This window comes from Nicotiana attenuata, unplaced genomic scaffold, assembly GCF_001879085.1.
Source record: "Nicotiana attenuata strain UT unplaced genomic scaffold, NIATTr2, whole genome shotgun sequence".
In the NCBI taxonomy this organism is placed as follows: Eukaryota; Viridiplantae; Streptophyta; class Magnoliopsida; order Solanales; family Solanaceae; genus Nicotiana; species Nicotiana attenuata.
Genome location: NW_017672173.1, coordinates 175,346 through 193,102, shown reverse-complemented (window position 1 = coordinate 193,102; position 17,757 = coordinate 175,346). Strand labels below are relative to the sequence as shown.

The following is a 17,757-nucleotide window of genomic DNA, read 5'->3' as shown; positions in this document are numbered from 1 at the left end:
AATTGATATTGGGTGAAATCACGTATCTTTAAAACAACATTATAAGTTTAATTGTTATCCAATTTTAAGGGTAAAGAACGTTTTTTTTTTGGGTTCAATACAATTAATAAGGTTACAATTGTTTAAAGAAGAAACGTAACACAAAATGATAAACCTTTGCTTTTAATAGCATGAAGTTGCCGAATATAATTTTCAGCAAATAACAATAAATGAACCCGAGTATCTACAAAAAATGGAAAAATGTATAGTTTGTTAAAACATTAAATTCTTAACGTGGCAATCGATTAAAGATACAGCTTAAAGTAAAAAGGTAAACACAAAAAGATAATCTTTGTGTAAAAATAACAGGAAGTTGCCCAATATAATTTTCAGCAAATAACAATAAATGCAGCTGAATATGATATCAAAATGGTAAAACAATCTTAATAAACCCCGTGCCTCTCGCATGCGAAGCGAGCGCTCTACCATATGAGCTACACCCCCTATTTGTCCTCTCCTAACTAATTACTCAATATGATTATTAACTATGATTGGATTTAAATAATACTCCCTCCGGTCCACAATAAGTGACCAATTTGTTTTAGGCACACCCATTAAGAAAATACTAAATTCTATACAAAAATACTCAGTATGACCAAATTATCCTTAATTAAATATTTAATGTAAGGAGTAAGAAAACTTATTAGGGATATATACATAAGGGTAATTTTGTAAAAACAAATAGAATTTTTTCTTAATTATATAAATGGACACTTATTTTGGAGGGAGTAATACACTTATGGGATCTTTAACCAAATAGCCGTCCATATTCATTGTTTTGATTCAAAAAAGGTTTTCTCTTCCCCTTCTTTTCTTATCTTTCAAGAAGACTAGTACTCCTTTGTTCCACTTTGTTTGGCATGATTCATAGTACGAGGTAGGAGTGACAAGCCGGTGGGTCGGGTCGGATATGAGCGGGTCGAGAAACGGGTAATGCAAAAAATGAATAAATTATTTGATCCAACTCATACTTAATATAGATTAAAAACGGGTTAATCGGCGGATAATATGGATATCGTGGCTTCTTGAATATGATCACTTTTGGAAGAATTCCTTGTCTCCTAAACTTGAGGAACCACCAATTTGAGGCTTTACGAATGTAAAAGTTAAACCCATTAATTATCCATTAGTTATCCATTTGGCTATCCATTTTCTAAGTGGATAATAATGGTTCTTATTTACATTTGATCCGTTTTTAAAAAGTTTATTATCCAACCTATTTTTTAATGGATAATATGGGTAGATAACTATCTTCTTTTAACCATTTTGTCACCTCTAGTACGAGGGATTAAGTAATAATTTTGGGTGTGAATTCAAACAGTTTCTTCAAATTTTTGGAAATAAAATGTCATATATGAAAATTATTCCTATAAAAAGTATTACACGTCCAAATAATAAAAAAATATTTAAGAAAAATGTGATTAAAAAAACAAACTTCTTTGACTTCATATATAGTAAATGTGCCAAACAAAGTAGAACAGAATAAATATGATCTAAGAGTGTCAATAATCCATTCTATCTTTGATTGAGTTAGGTGAATGATGTGGTTAATGTAAAGCAGGACATTAATTATAGCAAGAGAATTAATGAGAAGGTTTATTTTTAACAAGGTTTGTGAGAAGCTCCACAATTTCTGTATCATATATAAATTTGTGATTTTAAAATGAATTATATCGATACAAATATACACACAGATAACGGTAGGCTCGTCTATTATGATCAGTGATAAGCCAACACAAAGAAAAAAGTTTACTTTTGTTGCGTTTCTGTCTTAAAAGTAAACCGGAGATATATACTTTAACATTAAAATTTTACCGAAATTTACTATATAAATTTGAATAATGATGCACTTACAAATATGGCCAGTATCTCTTATCTTTATTGCGTTTATGTCTTAAAAGTAAACAGGAAATATACACTTGAAAATCAAATTTTATAGGAATCGACTATAAATTTGAATAATGATTTGCTTATAGATAAGACCAGTATCTCTTACCTTTGTTTTGTTTCTTTCTTAAACGTGAACCGCTAATATAACTTTTAAATAAACTTTTATAGGAATCTATTATAAATTTGAATAACAACAGTTACAGATAAAGACCAGTATCTCTTACCTTTATTGCGTTTTTGTCTTAAAAGTGAATGAGAAAAAATACTTTAAAATCAGAATTTTATCGGAATCTACTATAAATTTGAATAGGGATTCACTTATAGATAAGACCGGTATCTCTTAGCTTTGTCGTGTTTTTGTCTTAAAGTAAACGAAAAATATACACTTCAAAATTAAAATTTATCGAAATCTACTATAAGTTTGAATAATGATTCACTTACAGATGAGATCAGTATCTTTTATCTTTGTTGCGTTTCTGTCTTAAAAGTGAATGAGAAATATACACTTTAAAATCAAAATTTTATCGGAATCCACTATAAATTTTAATAGCGATTCACTTACAGATAAGATCAATGTCTCTTACCTTTGTCGCGTTTCTGTCTTAAAAGTAAACGGGAAATATACACTTTAGAATAAAAAAAGGAATCTTCTATAAATTTGAATAGTGATTCACTTACTTATAAGACCAGTATCTCTTACCTTTGTCGATTCTGTCTTAAAAGTAAACAGGATTTAGCCTTTAAAATCAAAATTTTATCGGAATTTACTATAAATTTGAATAAAGATTCACTTACAGATAAGATAAGTATCTCTTATCTTTGTTGCGTTTCTGTCTTAAAAGTTTGGGAAATCTACACTTTTAAATCAAAATTTTGTCGGAATCTACTATAAATGTGAATAGCGATTCACTTACAGATAAGACCAATATCGCTTACCTTTGTCGTGTTTTTGTTTTAAAAGTAAAAGAAAAGTATACACTTCAAAATCATAATTTTATCGAAATCTACTATAAATTTGAATAATGATTCACTTACAAATAAGATTAGTATATCTTACTTTTGTTGCGTTTCTCTCTTAAAAGCGAATGAGAAACAACACTTTAAAATCAGAATTTTATCGGAATCTACTATAAATTTGAATAGCGATTCACTCATAGATACAACCAATATCTCTTACCTTTGTGGCGTTTCTGTCTTAAAAGTAAATGAAAAATATATACTCTAAAATCAAAATTTAATCGAAATCTACTATAAATTTTTGAATAATGATTCACTTAAAGATAAGCTCAGTATCACTTATCTTTGTTCTGTTTCTGTCTTACAAGTGAATGGGAAATATACACTTTAAAATCAAAATTTTATCGGAATCTACTATAAATTTGAATAGCGATTCACTTATAGATAAGACCAGTATCTCTTATTTTTGTCGCGTTTCTGTCTTAAAAGTAAATGGGATATATACTTTAAAATCAAAATTTTATTGGAATGTACTATAAATCTAAATAAAGATCCACTTACAGATAAGATCAGTATCTCTTACCTTTATCGCGTTTCTGTCTTAAAAGTAAAGGGGAAATATACACTTTAAAATAAAATTTTATCGGAACCTACTATAAATTTCAATAAAGATTCACTTATAGATAAGAACGGTATCTCTTACCTTTGTCGCGTTTCTGTCTTAAAAGTCTACGGGATATAGACTTAAAGTCAGAATTTTATCGTAATCTACTATAAATTTGAATAAAGATTCTCTTATAGATAAGACTAATATCTTTTACCTTTGTCGCGATTCTGTCTTACAAGTAAACGGAAAATATACAATTTAAAATCAATTTTTTATCAAAATCTACTATAAATTTGAAAAAAGATTCACTTACAGATAAGAACTTAACTTTGTCATGTTTTTGTCTTAAAAGTAAACGCAAAATATACACTTTAAAATAAAGAATTTATGGAATCTACTATAAATTCGAATAGCGATTTACTTACAGATAAGACCAGTATTTTTTACCTTTATCGCATTTTTGTCTTAAAAGTAAACGGGATATAGACATTAAAATCAAAATTTCATTGGAATCTACTATAAATTTGAATAAAGATCCACTTACAGATAAGATCAGTACCTCTTAACTTTGTCGCGTTTCTGTCTTAAAAGTAAACGGGAAATATACACTTTAAATTCAAAATTTTGTCGGAATCTACTATAAATTTGAATAGCAATTCGTTTACAGATAAGACTAGTATCTTTTATGTAATGATATTGATCGACATGTCATTACATAAAAATTATCTTTTCCGTTTAAAATGCAATTTTATTGTATCCTAAAAATTATTTTTCCATGAAATTGAACTAATTAGCGGTTAGCGCTGATTTTTCTTCACTTACGTCTTACACTTGAGCAGAATCTAACGAAGCTCAGGTTCATTAATTACGACAATATTTTTTTCCTAAGAATTAATTAGACACAAAAAGTTGACTTATCATCCTCATACCCACGCCAAAGAGTAGTTTTCAACAATTAATATAGTAGGGTAGGTGTTAATTACCAGCAAAGAATATCCTCGGATATACATGTGTAAAACGTCATAGAGCTAATCTCCTTATTAAATAATCACATTAAATGTTAACTACAAATTAAATCCTCTCAAATCTCAAGTAATATCCAAGAAATTTACAAAATCTCATAATCAAATCAATGGAAAACAAGTACCAATCAAGTTTGGCCCCAGCTTTGTTTTCACCGCTAAAATCCTAAACCAAAAAAAAAAAAAAAAAAAAGTTGGCTGACTTGACACAACAATATAAAAGCCAAATAGTCCTAGTCTCTTCTATTCAAAAATCTTTCCCTTTAAGAAAAAACACAAGAATTTCAAAAAGCCATAGCTTAATTTCTTCTATTTGTACTTTTACTTAATTTTTATTGTTACATGTGCTTCACACTATAATCATTTCAAGACTTTTTTATATGTGTGATGAGTTATATGTAACAATTTCTTTTTCTTAGTCAAAAAATCATTTTTTTTTAAAGCTTTGGCTATGGAGTTGGAGGTGGAAAACAAGGTTTATGTAGCAATTAATTCAAATCTTCATGATGGTTTTTTGACTTTACAATGGGCACTCAAAAGATGGTCTTCTCAATCAATCACAATTGTTATTCTTTATGCTGTTAATAACATATGTAAAGACTATGTTATTACACCAAGTAAGTCTTATATAATTAACCCTTTTCCCCCAAACTCTCATCATTTTCTATACTACTGTAATTTTGCTTTTCTTGAGCGGAGAGTCTGTCGAAAACAACCTCTTTATATTCACACGACAGAATAATTATAAGGTTTACGTAAACAGCATCCTCCCCAGACCCCACTTGTGCGATCACATTGAATTTTTTGTTGTTGTTGTTGTTGTCGTCGTCTTATTATTTTCTTTTTTTTTTCTTATTTATATATGTAATTTTTTTTTTCTTTTTTTTGTTGGTATAGTGGGAAAGCTACCAGCAGGTTCAGTGAATGAAGAAAAACTGAAAGATCTTGAGAAGTTTGAAGAAGCAAAGAATCAAAAGATACTTTGGAGATACAAAGTTTTTTGTGGAAATGTATATGTTTTTTTTAAGGCTTTGATGATTCTTTATAACTTCTTATTACAAGTTTTAATTACACTTTTAACCAAAATTTCATCTCTTTTTCTTTCAAATAGGTTAAAGTTGAAGCAATCAAGATTGAAGGATATGATGAATCCATTCAAGAAATTATGGTGGATTTGATCACTACTTTAAGGATAACCAAATTGGTCATGTCATTGACTTTCATGAAATCTTCATCATGGTACAACTCACCCCCACCCCCTTTCCCCCAAAACCCAAAAACCCAAACCTAACCTACTACTATACTACTTACTTACTNTTGTTGTTTGTTATTCATGATAATATATTTTAATTTTCTGAAAAAAATGCTTTTTTTTTAATAGGAAATCAAGAAGTGCAATAAGTGGATCATTTTTTGTGCATAGACAAAAGCCAGAATTCTGTGAATTATTTATAATATGTGGAGGGAAGTTGGTTTTACTAAGGGAAAGAAATAATGAAGGATTAATAGAAGATGATCAAGGAGAAATGGTTGCAAATTCAAGATCAAAGAGGCAAAGTTTTAGAGATTGGGTTGTAAAAATGTTCCCTGAAAATAGTGCCAAAATGAAAAATCAATGTGATTCATCAGCAAGCAATGGCTCATTTGATCAATGGGAAAAGTATAAAAATGAAATTGAGAATTACATGAGTCAAATATTATCTTCAAATGCAGAGGAAATTAATGATTTTGTTGCTAATGAAAGTCTCCAGAATAGCATTACAGAGCTTCTTATGGCTGATAATATGGTAAGTCAGTGATAATTTTCAAATAAATTATTAGGATTTAACTTATATATATTGACAGTGTAAAATTGTTTTACTTTTCGGTATATTCTAACATGTGTTTTTCTCCAGGTAACTAGTCTCACTTTGTAAACGGCCGTATATATTTATCTTTTAGGTGACCTGATTGTGGATTTTTTTACGTCGTTAGTCTTTAAAAAATAGTTAAACTCAATAGATTTGATTATACGGTCCAGGATCAGTTTGGATTAGTTACAAAAAAAGATTTTTATGTTCGACAAGTCAACTTTGGTTTCCTTATATTAATTTATCTTTTTTGTTAAATTCTTATATTTTTTCTTGTTCAGTTTGAATCAGAATTTTTATGATAGTGATAGAACAACAAACATACTGGAGTAGTCAAGACTGTTTGCTTATAATTCTTGATTATATGAAACCCTCTAGTAATGACCTTTTAGGTGCTAATTCATCATATATTTTATTTTTTTTATTTAAAATGAAATAGCAAGTTCCTTAAAATCTGGGAAGTATATGAAGGTAGAATGTTACAACAGTTGATGTTTTTATGTCAGACCAGTTTGAGTACATCTCGACTATTTTACTAGGTATTTACTATCACCCACCACTACAGCTACCGAGTAGTTCTGCTCGCTAAAGCTTAGGTAGATTGGAAGAAATCACTTGCTGTTTTTAGTTTTCACTGAAATATAAACTGGTGTTACCATGATTTTTACCGACTTCATTGATCATTACATCATATAACAATTATATTATCTAGTAGGTGATAAAATTTATTATATTGGTTTTTCTAGGAAGATTTCAGTATTTTTTTTCTTTTGTTGTTTTCCATAATTCCCTCAAAATTTTAGAAATTGATTTCTTATTCTTTGAAATCTGATTTATAAACAAATAATATTAGACTGTGCAAGAAAAGAGAAAAGCTTTAAAAATCAAGTTTCTGGAGATCAAACAAACAATACAACTAAGCAGAGAAGAAGCAAAAGCCCATGTTAGAGGACATGCTAAGGCTCAGTGGGCTACCACATTATGTACTAGAAGGGTAAGTCTTACATTTTTTCTTCAAAAATTCTTATTGTTTAAGCTACTTTCATTTTGCAATTTACATACTAAAGGGCAGCCCGGTGCGCTAGCTCCCGCTATGCGCGAGGTCCGGGGAAGGGTCGGACCACAATGGTCTATTGTGTGCAGCCTTACCCTGCATTTTTGTAAGAGGCTGTTTCCACGGCTCGAACCCGTGATCTCCTGGTCACGTGGCAGCAACTTTACCAGTTGCGCAGCTCCCTTTCGCGGTTTGCATACTAAAGACTTTGCTGTATATAGGCTGAAGAAATTGATGGTTGCATAAACGATGAAATCGCACGAAAGGCTGATCTAAAGAGGGAGTTAGATGCCACAAAAGAAGAGCTCAGCGAACTTCATACTGAAGTTGAGATCACGACGAGTAGACTCAACTCAATTCTTGAACTACAACGCGAGCTCTCAAACAAGCTGCAGCTGTCGTCTGTGGCAAGATCGCGTGCTGAGGTCAAAGTGGAGAAAGTAGTGAAGCAAAGAACAGATACACTTCAGGAGATTGAGGAGTATAGAAAGCAAAGAGATGTTCTACGACGAAGGATAGAGTTTTGCAGGGAAAAAGACGCGATAGGAAATGCTACAATGTTGATAGAACCGAGTTTTGAGTACAAGGAGTTCACTGCTGCAGAGATTAGAGCAGCTACAGATGGATTTTCGGATCGTATGAGGTTGAAATCTGGTGGTGATTGGACTGATGTGTATAAAGCTAGGCTTAATCACACATCAGTTGCGATTAAACTATATAGTTCAGGTGATGTAGATTCTGCAGATGCATTCCGAGCTAAGGTACTTACCCTCACCTTACACTCCGTTATACTTTGGGATCATTCGTGACCCTTATCCAGAGGCGGACCCAGGATTTGAAGGTCGAGGGTGCACTTTTAGGTTCAATCAAAATCTGCTTTGTATACAGAGCGCCCAGTAGGCTAGTACTAATATACCACTATTTTCTAAAGACATATACATATATACATGAAATTTTTGCCGAACTTTAAGGGTTCTGGTGACCCCTCTTTGTAGAGCATAGGTTCGTCTCTGCCCTTGTCAACAAATCGTCTCTTATTTTCCCTTAGCTTTAATAGAGCTCGAGTGGGTGGGTTCTACGTGTCAAAATTTTACCATTTTACTTTTGACCATGGTTCAAAATGACTCTCTTGTTATGCTTCAAGTTAGAGTTTCGTTAGGGTCAAGGGCAAATAATATGTTTCCCATGGTAGAGGGGTAAATGATGCTTTTCCTATAAGTTAATAATCTTTAAGAGTTAGTATAATATCATGAAAACAATATCATTACATGTCTGAAATCCGCAAAATTTCTGATGCAGGTGAAGCTCTTCAGCCACATGAGGCATCCTCATATACTAGCGATGATCGGATTTTGCTCTGAGCTAAGGTGCATTGTGTTTGAGTATATGCACAATGGCTGCTTAAGAGACATTCTCTTCTCAGGCAAGAGAAGCTCTAAAAGGAGAAACAAGTGTCTAAACTGGCAAGCTAGGATATGCATTGCAGCCGATGTATGTACTGGCCTATGCTTCGTCCATCGGGCCAAGCCAAGGCCCGTGGCTCATGGCAACCTCAACCCTTCCAAAATCCTTCTTGATCGTAACAATGTGGCAAAAATCCATGGTTTTAGGACGCCTTTGTCTTCTGATAAATCGGATATAAGATCAGATATCCGGGCTTATGGGAACTTAGTCTTACAGATTCTGACCGGAAGAAACTGGGCCGGGCTTATCGAGGAGGCGATAATGATGGACCAAACTAAGCTTATTGAAGTACTTGATCCGACAGCCGGAGAGTGGCCATTGGATATAGCACTGGAGCTTGGAAGAATAGGAATAAAGTGTTTGTCTATTCATGAAGATAAGGAGTTGAACATGACTAGTTTGGCAAGAGAAGTAGAGAAAGTGAAGAATTTAGCTGATGAAATAGTAGCAAATGGTGAATGTGTTGCGGCAAACGAAAGAAATCAAGATGATGAAGACTCAGCTGAGTTCCCTAATTTCTTCCTTTGCCCCATTTTGCAGGTTCATTGACTATTCCAACATTTTACATTACTTGGTTAAAATATTATTCCCTTCAAATTGACTATCATGTCTCAGTTTTGACTATCATCTTCAGGGGCGAAGCTTTATATGGCCAAGGGTGGTCAATTGAACACCCTTCGCCGAAAAATTATACTATGTATAGGGTAAAATATTAATTGTTATTGATTAAAAAATAGACTTTGAACTCCCTTGCACAATCTACTGGCAAAGGGTGTTCAAATTATTGAATTTTCTGGCTTTGCCACTGATCATCTTCATATTGATATCATCTTCACTTCGAGATATGTGAGTATTAAAATGTCACTTTATTGTTAAAGAGTAGAAAAAAGGATCTTCAAAGATGCCTCAGGACTTTGGCCTAGTAGTAAGAGTACAACAAGTGATGTGCAGGTTAGCGAACGTCACACGAACCTTGTAGTTAAGTGGAGAAAGGTAGAAGGGCGGCCTATTATCCATTGAGTTTCGAGCCATGTGCCACTGACTCAGGGTTTTCTCACTTTTAAAAAAAGGATTTTTATTTTAAAGATTATGCGATTTTCCAGTAACCATGTTTTCCTTTTTTGGTTGCAGGAAGTGATGAAGAATCCACATGTTGCAGCTGATGGATTTTCATATGAACTAGAAGCTATAGAAGAATGGCTAAAAACTGGAAGAGATACATCACCAATGACAAACTTAAGGCTCAACAACAAGCTTCTCACACCTAATCAAAGTTTACGTTCTCTAATCGACGATTTGCAAAAGAAAAGATCAATTTCTATCAGATAGATAGATAGATAGATAGATAGAGAGAGAGAGAGAGAGAGAGTTGAGCCAAAGTTCTATAGAGTTTTGTACATGCAGAAGAACAAAGGTTGTAGAGAGGGAAAAAAAAGAACTGAGTCTCTTAGTTTTTAGAGTAAACAAAGTCAGAACTATCTTTGAGAAGTTCCTTCACTGTTAATACAAAGTGTATCAAAGATGGTAATTATCCATAGAGTTAGTAACAGTAATCTTAAGAAGTTTCAGTTTTTCCTTTTAACAATTTTGCTGATCTAAGCCTTTTGATGATTTTGTAACAAATCATCAGTTTCTTAACAAGAAGTTCCTTTATCCAAGTTTTAGCTGATTGGAGAGTTGTTTCAGCCTAAGATATTTTGGCATGGAAGATAAAGGGAGAGAATTGAAACGGAACAAAAACAACGACCCAGTGAAATCCCACTAGTGGGGTCTGGGGAGGATAGTGTGTACGCAGACCTTACCCCTACCCCGAGGGACTAGAGAGGTTGTTTCCGAAAGACCCTCGGCTCAAGAACACAATGAGAAGTGGAGATAAAAACAATGAGAACTGGAGAAGTTCTAGTAGGGTGAATTTTGGCGAGTCCAGTGTCAATAAATTTTCTTTCTCACAACTACGCCTCAATCCCGAGCAAGTGGCGGTCGGCCGCATGAATCCCACTGACCATGTCGCTCCACTTAAGCTCATCTCAGACCAATATTCTTCTGTCTAAACTTTCTAATGTTTTTGCACAAACCAAACAGAGAAAGATACCAAAGGCAGGTTACCACTGCAATAGTACTTCAATATAGTGCTTCCATTCACCAAAACCAAAAAACCAACTTACATTTCTGTATAATAATGGATTAACTGTTGAATGTGGGATTGCCCAATGCTCTTTCACAATTACAAAGATAATGCTATATTTTGGTGAAATCTCTAACCTCGTTGTGTATAAGATGGTAAAAATATGTATATGTACCTTTCACCTATTTTAGCTGTACTCTTTCTAAGCTATGCTTGAACCACAATAAGTTTCTTCCCTGAAGTTTGGCACGCGGCGAGCAAGTTTTGTTGCATCTTGTTATGTGCCCACACATTTAGCCCAATGGAAACATCTTGCTACTCTACTTGGTAAAGAGTAGTCTAAAAGGGACGAAGGATCTGTCATTATGTCTTCAGCCTTTGACCAAATGTATACCCCTCGTTCTTGTCTGCTACCAGGGACCGTGTTGTCTAGTACGAATGCTACCAATAGCGTAACCACCATGTTCAACGACAGAAGAGCGTTCATTGCAAAATTGAACTGACAACAACATTAGGAAGAAACAAGACGTCAGTTCTTTGCAAATTCAATGAAATTAACAAGGAAAATGGAGTAAAAGTACATCTTCTATAGTAATAACACATTCTTGTACACAGTTTCCATGTTATATCAAATCGCGTGAAATGTTAAGGAGTTTACAGGACAAGTATTCGATTGGTTTGTCATTAATTTTTTGGCTGTATACTGCACTAACGATACATTATTTTGTCAAACTTCAGACCTTTACACTATAAAAAGTCAAATTTTGGTAAATTCATTTGAAATACAAACATCCTATAAATCTACTATATGCTTGTTTTATCAAATCCAAAACAGAAAAAAGAAAAAATGAGATTGCCTGTAGGTTGAGTTAAAGGACAGTAACAGAAGTCTTTAAGAGGCACTCACTTGTGCATTGCCGGTATGGACTGGTCCATTGGATGCTGCTGCATAAGGAATTAGATATCCAGGCAAAATTAGGCCAGTCTCTGGTGCATACTGCTGAAAATAAGCAGGGATCGACAAACCAAAGAACAACGATACACCAACAATTATAATGTTTCGGGAACTTGCATTTTGGGTATACTGCAAAGTTGATAGGCCCAGAGCTACAATAAGAGCCCATATGAAGCATAGTACTGCAGCCGCCAATGCTTGTGGCATAGAAGCAAGAATAGCACCAATTTTACCTACCATACACAAGTAAAAAGATTAAGAGCTTACATGTCAACATTGCCGAGATAATTTTCATTGTTAAAGAAGCACATAACCAGAAAACAAATGTTCAGTATCTAAAAGAAGGCAGTGTGTTTGCTTCTAAATCTACGCTCACATGTGATTAATGAAAACACTTAGAAACCGCGGCAGAAGCAAACCAAACCAAAAATCTTTTACTTTACATTCATGCGTGCAGAAATACACACTTTTGATAAATGGAGACAGTTGAGGCACCAAGTTCTGAAATTAGAGATCTTTTGACGAGAACTTATAATTTGGTGTGCAGAAGTGATGCATAGAAATGCCATAACATCGGTTGATTAACCAAATGCAGTATTCAGGAAAGAGGACAAATAGCTTATATAAAGTATCCAAACACACAATACACCATCCTTTGGAACAAGACTAGATTACTTTTTAATTAGAAAAAAGAAGAAGGAATAAGATAAGCTTTTTCCAGCTTAATGATTATGTCTTCGCTAAATCATACCTACGAAGGAGAACAGGATTAAGAAAGCTGCTCCAAGCTGTACAGCCCTTCGGCTTGCTACCTTTGTTGCATTGATAGTGTGTACATTCTCGGTCAAAGTTGTTGACCCAGTACCCGTTCCCCAAAGTCCAGCCAATACACTACAGAAACCTTCCAAACCAATCCCCCTGCTGACTATACCCGGGGTCGGAGGTTTCAAATTGATTCGTATTGCTGCGGAGTGATAACTTCCAATCTACAATGTCAAAATCTTAATCAGTTTATAACTCAAACAAACTCTGCTGTTGCTCCAAAAGATAGTACCCAAAATAATTGGTCTTGAATTCTTAAAGATAGTAAGATTAGTAAGAGAAAAGATTATGTTTCTCTTTCCTTTATTTTTGAAGCAATGTGAAAAAATTCAGATAAACCAAAAACAATAAAGATGGAACTCCATATTAACTCATTCTTTTTTCTAAATATTCAAAAGTTATCTTACTTGTGAAATGCAATATGTCAGCATAGAAAAAAAGAGGAGTAAGATTCCTTTTCTTATAGGCTATATTGAAAAATCACATAGAAAAACATAAATTATGCCAGAAAAATGCCAAATTATGAAAACAAGACCTCATGTTGATGAAATATTTAACTAGAATAACTTCAATATCATAAATGAACCTTTAGACAGGTCACCGAGTACTCACCGAGTCAACGGAAGCAACTAGTGACACAATGACCATAATGATTGAAGTACGTAACCGAAAGGTAGGTATACCCCATTGGAAAGGGTAAGGAATCCTGACCCAAGCAGCGGTTCTCATAGCATTGGAGACATCAGTCCTACAGTGCCTCATTGTATCTGCATGCTTTCGACAAGCATCAATAAGGATGTTGGAAGCTGGTATGTCAGCGCTACAACCCTTAAAGTTATATGCACCACCAGTCGTCAGGAAAAACGCATATGCCCAAATGATTACAACACTAAAAGGGACCTGCAATAATTCTTTTTGTTTGTTAGCACACAGATGAATTATGTGATGATAGCTTCACAGTAGCTAAAAAATCATAATGGATCTCACAAACAGAACTATTCATAAGAAAGGTATTACAAGAAAGAAATACGCACTGCATATATACGAAACACTCGGTGACCAAAAACGGATACTCCTCGTAGGTACTGCAAAGAGAAATGATGGAACTAAGTTAGTGAAAGAAAAACATATACTAGAGCTCAGGAGCGAGCCACTGAATATCCATGCCAATACAAACTGTTTTTTCTTTAATCAAGTAAGAAAAAGATTTCATTAAATAAAGGGAAAAACTCATCTATACAAGTAGTATACCAAAAATAGAAAGTATGATCATGAAACATTCACAGAGCTACCTACCAAGGTAAAAATAAGGACCAGCAGTATCTGAGGAAGGCTGATTTCTACGCAACTACCAGCTTGTGGAAAACCATAGCTAAAAAATGCTAAACCCACTGCTGCTACTGTTGGTGCGACAACGACTGGATTTATGAACCTGCAGGATATGTTCTTAAAACATGTCGATTAATTCTTGGAAGTGTCTTAAAAACAGAACTAGAAGACTGATCCATGTATACAGATGACTCAAAGCTAGTCTTGGTAAAACTTTAACTTATACAGACAATTATTACAAAGGTTACATAGATCCCAAAGTCCATTGTAATCCATCTTTCTTGATGCTTAAGTTTATTTTGATATCTTCCCGTCTATAGCAAGACAGATTTGTAAAATACAAGAAAAAAGTATATTCTTTAAGGCTTAAATGGTTTCCGGATTCTGCACAGTACTGCAATTGGTGAATAACCTTCCTCACAACATTTCAAAAGCTATTAGTAGGTTACTTATTTCCTTTTCAATAGCATGCAAAAAACCATTTGTATAAACTGAAAATTACCTCATATTATTTAAAAAAGAAATGCAGCTCTTCCAAGTTCTCCTAGAAAGGAAATTGACGAAAGGGGGCTGGTCAAGATGGATAATGAGTTAAAGGGCTCAAATATTACCGTAGTAAAAGGGACATCAAGCCACTGTAACCCAAGAAGCTCTGGAAAATCGATCCAACAATTATAGCTCCTTGTAACTCCCTCATTATGTACCTAAATTTCTGTGGACACCCGAAAAAGTTTCCATCAGCAAAAATCCATCATCTATAAGAGCATGTAAAAAGTATAACAAATAAATAAATAAATTTTGCCTGCAGTCAATATTGACACCACATTATGAGGATTAAGCACGGTTTTTCTAGAAATCTTCCATTGCACATGCAGTGTAAAGACTATAGATTGTTACTGATTTAGGTAACAAAGTTATAGAAGCAATTTGTTCTGGAAACAATTAACACCTTCAAGTAGTACTAGAGTAAAAGATGAAGATCATTCACTTTTCCTCTTTATTCAGGCGCAGTAAAATGCTAAAAGTACCCCCCCCCCCCCCCAACAGGTAATAGAAACAACAAATTTAAGTATAACTCTTGGCTACAAACTGCGAATGGAGGTCTTGTTATATCTCTTTATGATGCTACTTAATCATTTGAACATATTCAGTACACATACAAAAATGGATACATAAAAGAACCATTTACCTAAACAAGGTCTCACAAGGGTAACTTCATTTTTAACTTACATGCTCAGCAAGATTCCGGTACTCCTCGGAATTCATGATAACTAATGCAGGCGCCAAATATACAAATGAACTCCCTTGAACCAAAGGGAGACGGGTGCCAAAATATGAGTGCAGTATTGTGGTAAGGCCAGAAACTAGCAGCATCGTGGAAACCACATTGGCGGTATCTTTCTGTCAACATATGGAAAATGAAATCAATGAGAGTGAAAATAAACTGCATTATAAAACTGTAATTCATGTTGCAAGCTCATAAGGAAACTACTCACATCACTTCCACCCATTGTGGGAACAATAATCAGAGGGATAAAAATAAGCGAACCAGCCAATGATAAATAGTGCTGCAACCCATAGTACATAAGAAGCACTGCAGTTTAAAGACCAAAAGATGGCCAATTAGTGATCAACATAGAATCTCACGAGATACTACAGCTAATAAATTTCACCATGAAATGTCTTCATTCTTCATCACGAATAGATCTCAAAATGCGTATCTACTAATTCTTTGCGACAGAAAGACAATTTTGTGATCGGATAGCATAAGTTTGGTTATACATTGTACAATGAAGCTTCGGAGATCTGTCTATTTGCTCAAAATAGACAGATCTGTCAATGCGTATTGGATGAGGACTCAAATGCATCCAAGCAGACTTTCATTAAGGGGATTAGTTCCCATTGGGCAAACATGTTTATATCTACTGTACATTGTCTGAGGTGGCATTTTAAATGCTTCTTATGTTTGAATTTACTTTCTACAAAAGGCTTTTAAGGATATTACCATTTCAATTACAGTGCCTTACTTCAAGGATTGGACACATTATCCTTTTTGTACATGTGACTTCAGCACCATCAACAGTCATTTATCCATTCTTCTACTTCGAATACCCTACATTACTAAAACATTTCTTCCTGCTCCGCTTTATACTTCTACTTAGATGGTCATAGAACTGTCTCTCTTAGCAATGCGATTCCAGAAGATTCATAAATTTCTTCCAAAATTATTCGACATAAAGACATTCACAACCAAATAAAAGGGAAATAGGATTAGTTCATATCAATGACGAGCAAACAACAACAACAACTACGCCTCAGTCCCAAGCAAGTTGGGTCGGCAATATGAATCCTCATTTCTTCTTGTAAGCTCAACTCATAACATCATTTAAATCAATGACAAGGGCAACATTCAAAAATCTTAAAAGCAGAATATGTACTTACCAAGTCCCGGATTATCCCTTAGTCCACATTTTATCGGCGGAGACTTATGCCACCCTCCATAACTAGGATCCTCACCATCAGGATATACCACTTCTTCATCCACATCGCCGTCATCCTTCCTCTGTTCTATATGTCCATTCCCGTTTACAGCTCCATTAGCACTACTATTACCATAGCCATTCTCATTCAAACCATCTTTCCTCTCCTCATTATGAGCTCTCAAAATAGGCTCCATCTCAATTCTCCTTCCAAGATTCTCTCCTCTTCTTGTTCCATTTCCTAAACCCTCACCCAAAACTGGCTCAATTTCAACCCCTCTATTTCTAGCTCTTCCCAAAATGGGATCAAGCTCAATCTTTGGAGATACAGTTTCAGTTTTATTAACCACCCCTCTTTCTAAATCAAATCCAGCATTATCATTTCTCACATTCAGATCTCTCCCACTAGTAAAATCCCTCCTACTTAAACTATTAGCTCTTTCTGTCTCACTAGAAAAAGTTGTTGACACAAAACCAGTTCTTTTAGCCCAAGATTTCAACTCTCTAGGATCATGACCTTTTTTTGGTACAAAAGGCTCAATATTTGGATTTTGACCCTTTTGTCTATCCATTTTTTCTTTCATTTTTGAATTTGACCCACCTTCCATTTCACCTTTTCCTCAAATGGGTATAAATCTTTTCAACAAAAACACCAAAAAAATCAAGTCTTTCCTCACCCCCACAACACAAAAACAAGAGAAGAACAAAACTTTAAGCAAATCAAGAACTGAAGTTTCAATAATGGAGGTGGCAGTGTGAAGTGAATATGGTTTTTTGAGCTCTTTCAAACCAGTAATGGTGGCTGTTTAGCTAGTAAGAGCTCAAATATTAGTGAAAAGTAGCATTTTCTTTCTTATACTACAGAGTACTATATTGTGATTTTTCTTTTGGCGTTGCCGCTCAGCTGTTGATATCAAGCTGAAGCTTCTTGGGATGATGAAAGTGTAAAGACAAAAATGCCACTATTATTATGTCAGTTGCCGTTGAAATCCTGAGTACTGTGATTGGAGGATGACTGTAATTATGTCCTTTTTGAAATAGGTACTTTGGCTCCCTTAGTTTTCAACCATTGTCCATATCTTAACTCAGTTTTTGGACTCACTGAGTTATTGTTGTCTTTACCTTGCATAAGGAAAGAAAATTGTCGGTTCTCTTGAGTGATT

At 34.2% G+C, this 17,757-nt stretch overlaps 2 protein-coding genes across 2 annotated transcripts; one reads left to right on the top strand and one right to left on the bottom strand.

The window, feature by feature from the left end:
* The first annotated feature begins 4,770 nt into the window (after positions 1 to 4,770).
* Positions 4,771 to 10,468, top strand: LOC109212157 (putative U-box domain-containing protein 50). Its single transcript, XM_019375775.1, has 8 exons — positions 4,771 to 5,132; positions 5,413 to 5,525; positions 5,627 to 5,754; positions 5,897 to 6,302; positions 7,219 to 7,359; positions 7,641 to 8,180; positions 8,719 to 9,423; positions 10,015 to 10,468. The coding sequence occupies exons 1-8, from the start codon at positions 4,967 to 4,969 to the stop codon at positions 10,210 to 10,212; spliced, it is 2,397 nt and encodes a 798-aa protein (XP_019231320.1). The 5' UTR covers positions 4,771 to 4,966; the 3' UTR covers positions 10,213 to 10,468.
* A 529-nt stretch (positions 10,469 to 10,997) lies between these two features.
* LOC109212156 (nucleobase-ascorbate transporter 11) lies at positions 10,998 to 17,537 on the bottom strand. The gene is made up of 10 exons (XM_019375774.1): positions 16,557 to 17,537; positions 15,611 to 15,708; positions 15,345 to 15,515; positions 14,726 to 14,826; positions 14,082 to 14,217; positions 13,820 to 13,870; positions 13,398 to 13,685; positions 12,715 to 12,949; positions 11,916 to 12,196; positions 10,998 to 11,507 (listed from the first exon to the last, which is right to left on the bottom strand). The coding sequence occupies exons 1-10, from the start codon at positions 17,200 to 17,202 to the stop codon at positions 11,286 to 11,288; spliced, it is 2,229 nt and encodes a 742-aa protein (XP_019231319.1). The 5' UTR covers positions 17,203 to 17,537; the 3' UTR covers positions 10,998 to 11,285.
* Between the last annotated feature and the right edge of the window lie 220 nt (positions 17,538 to 17,757).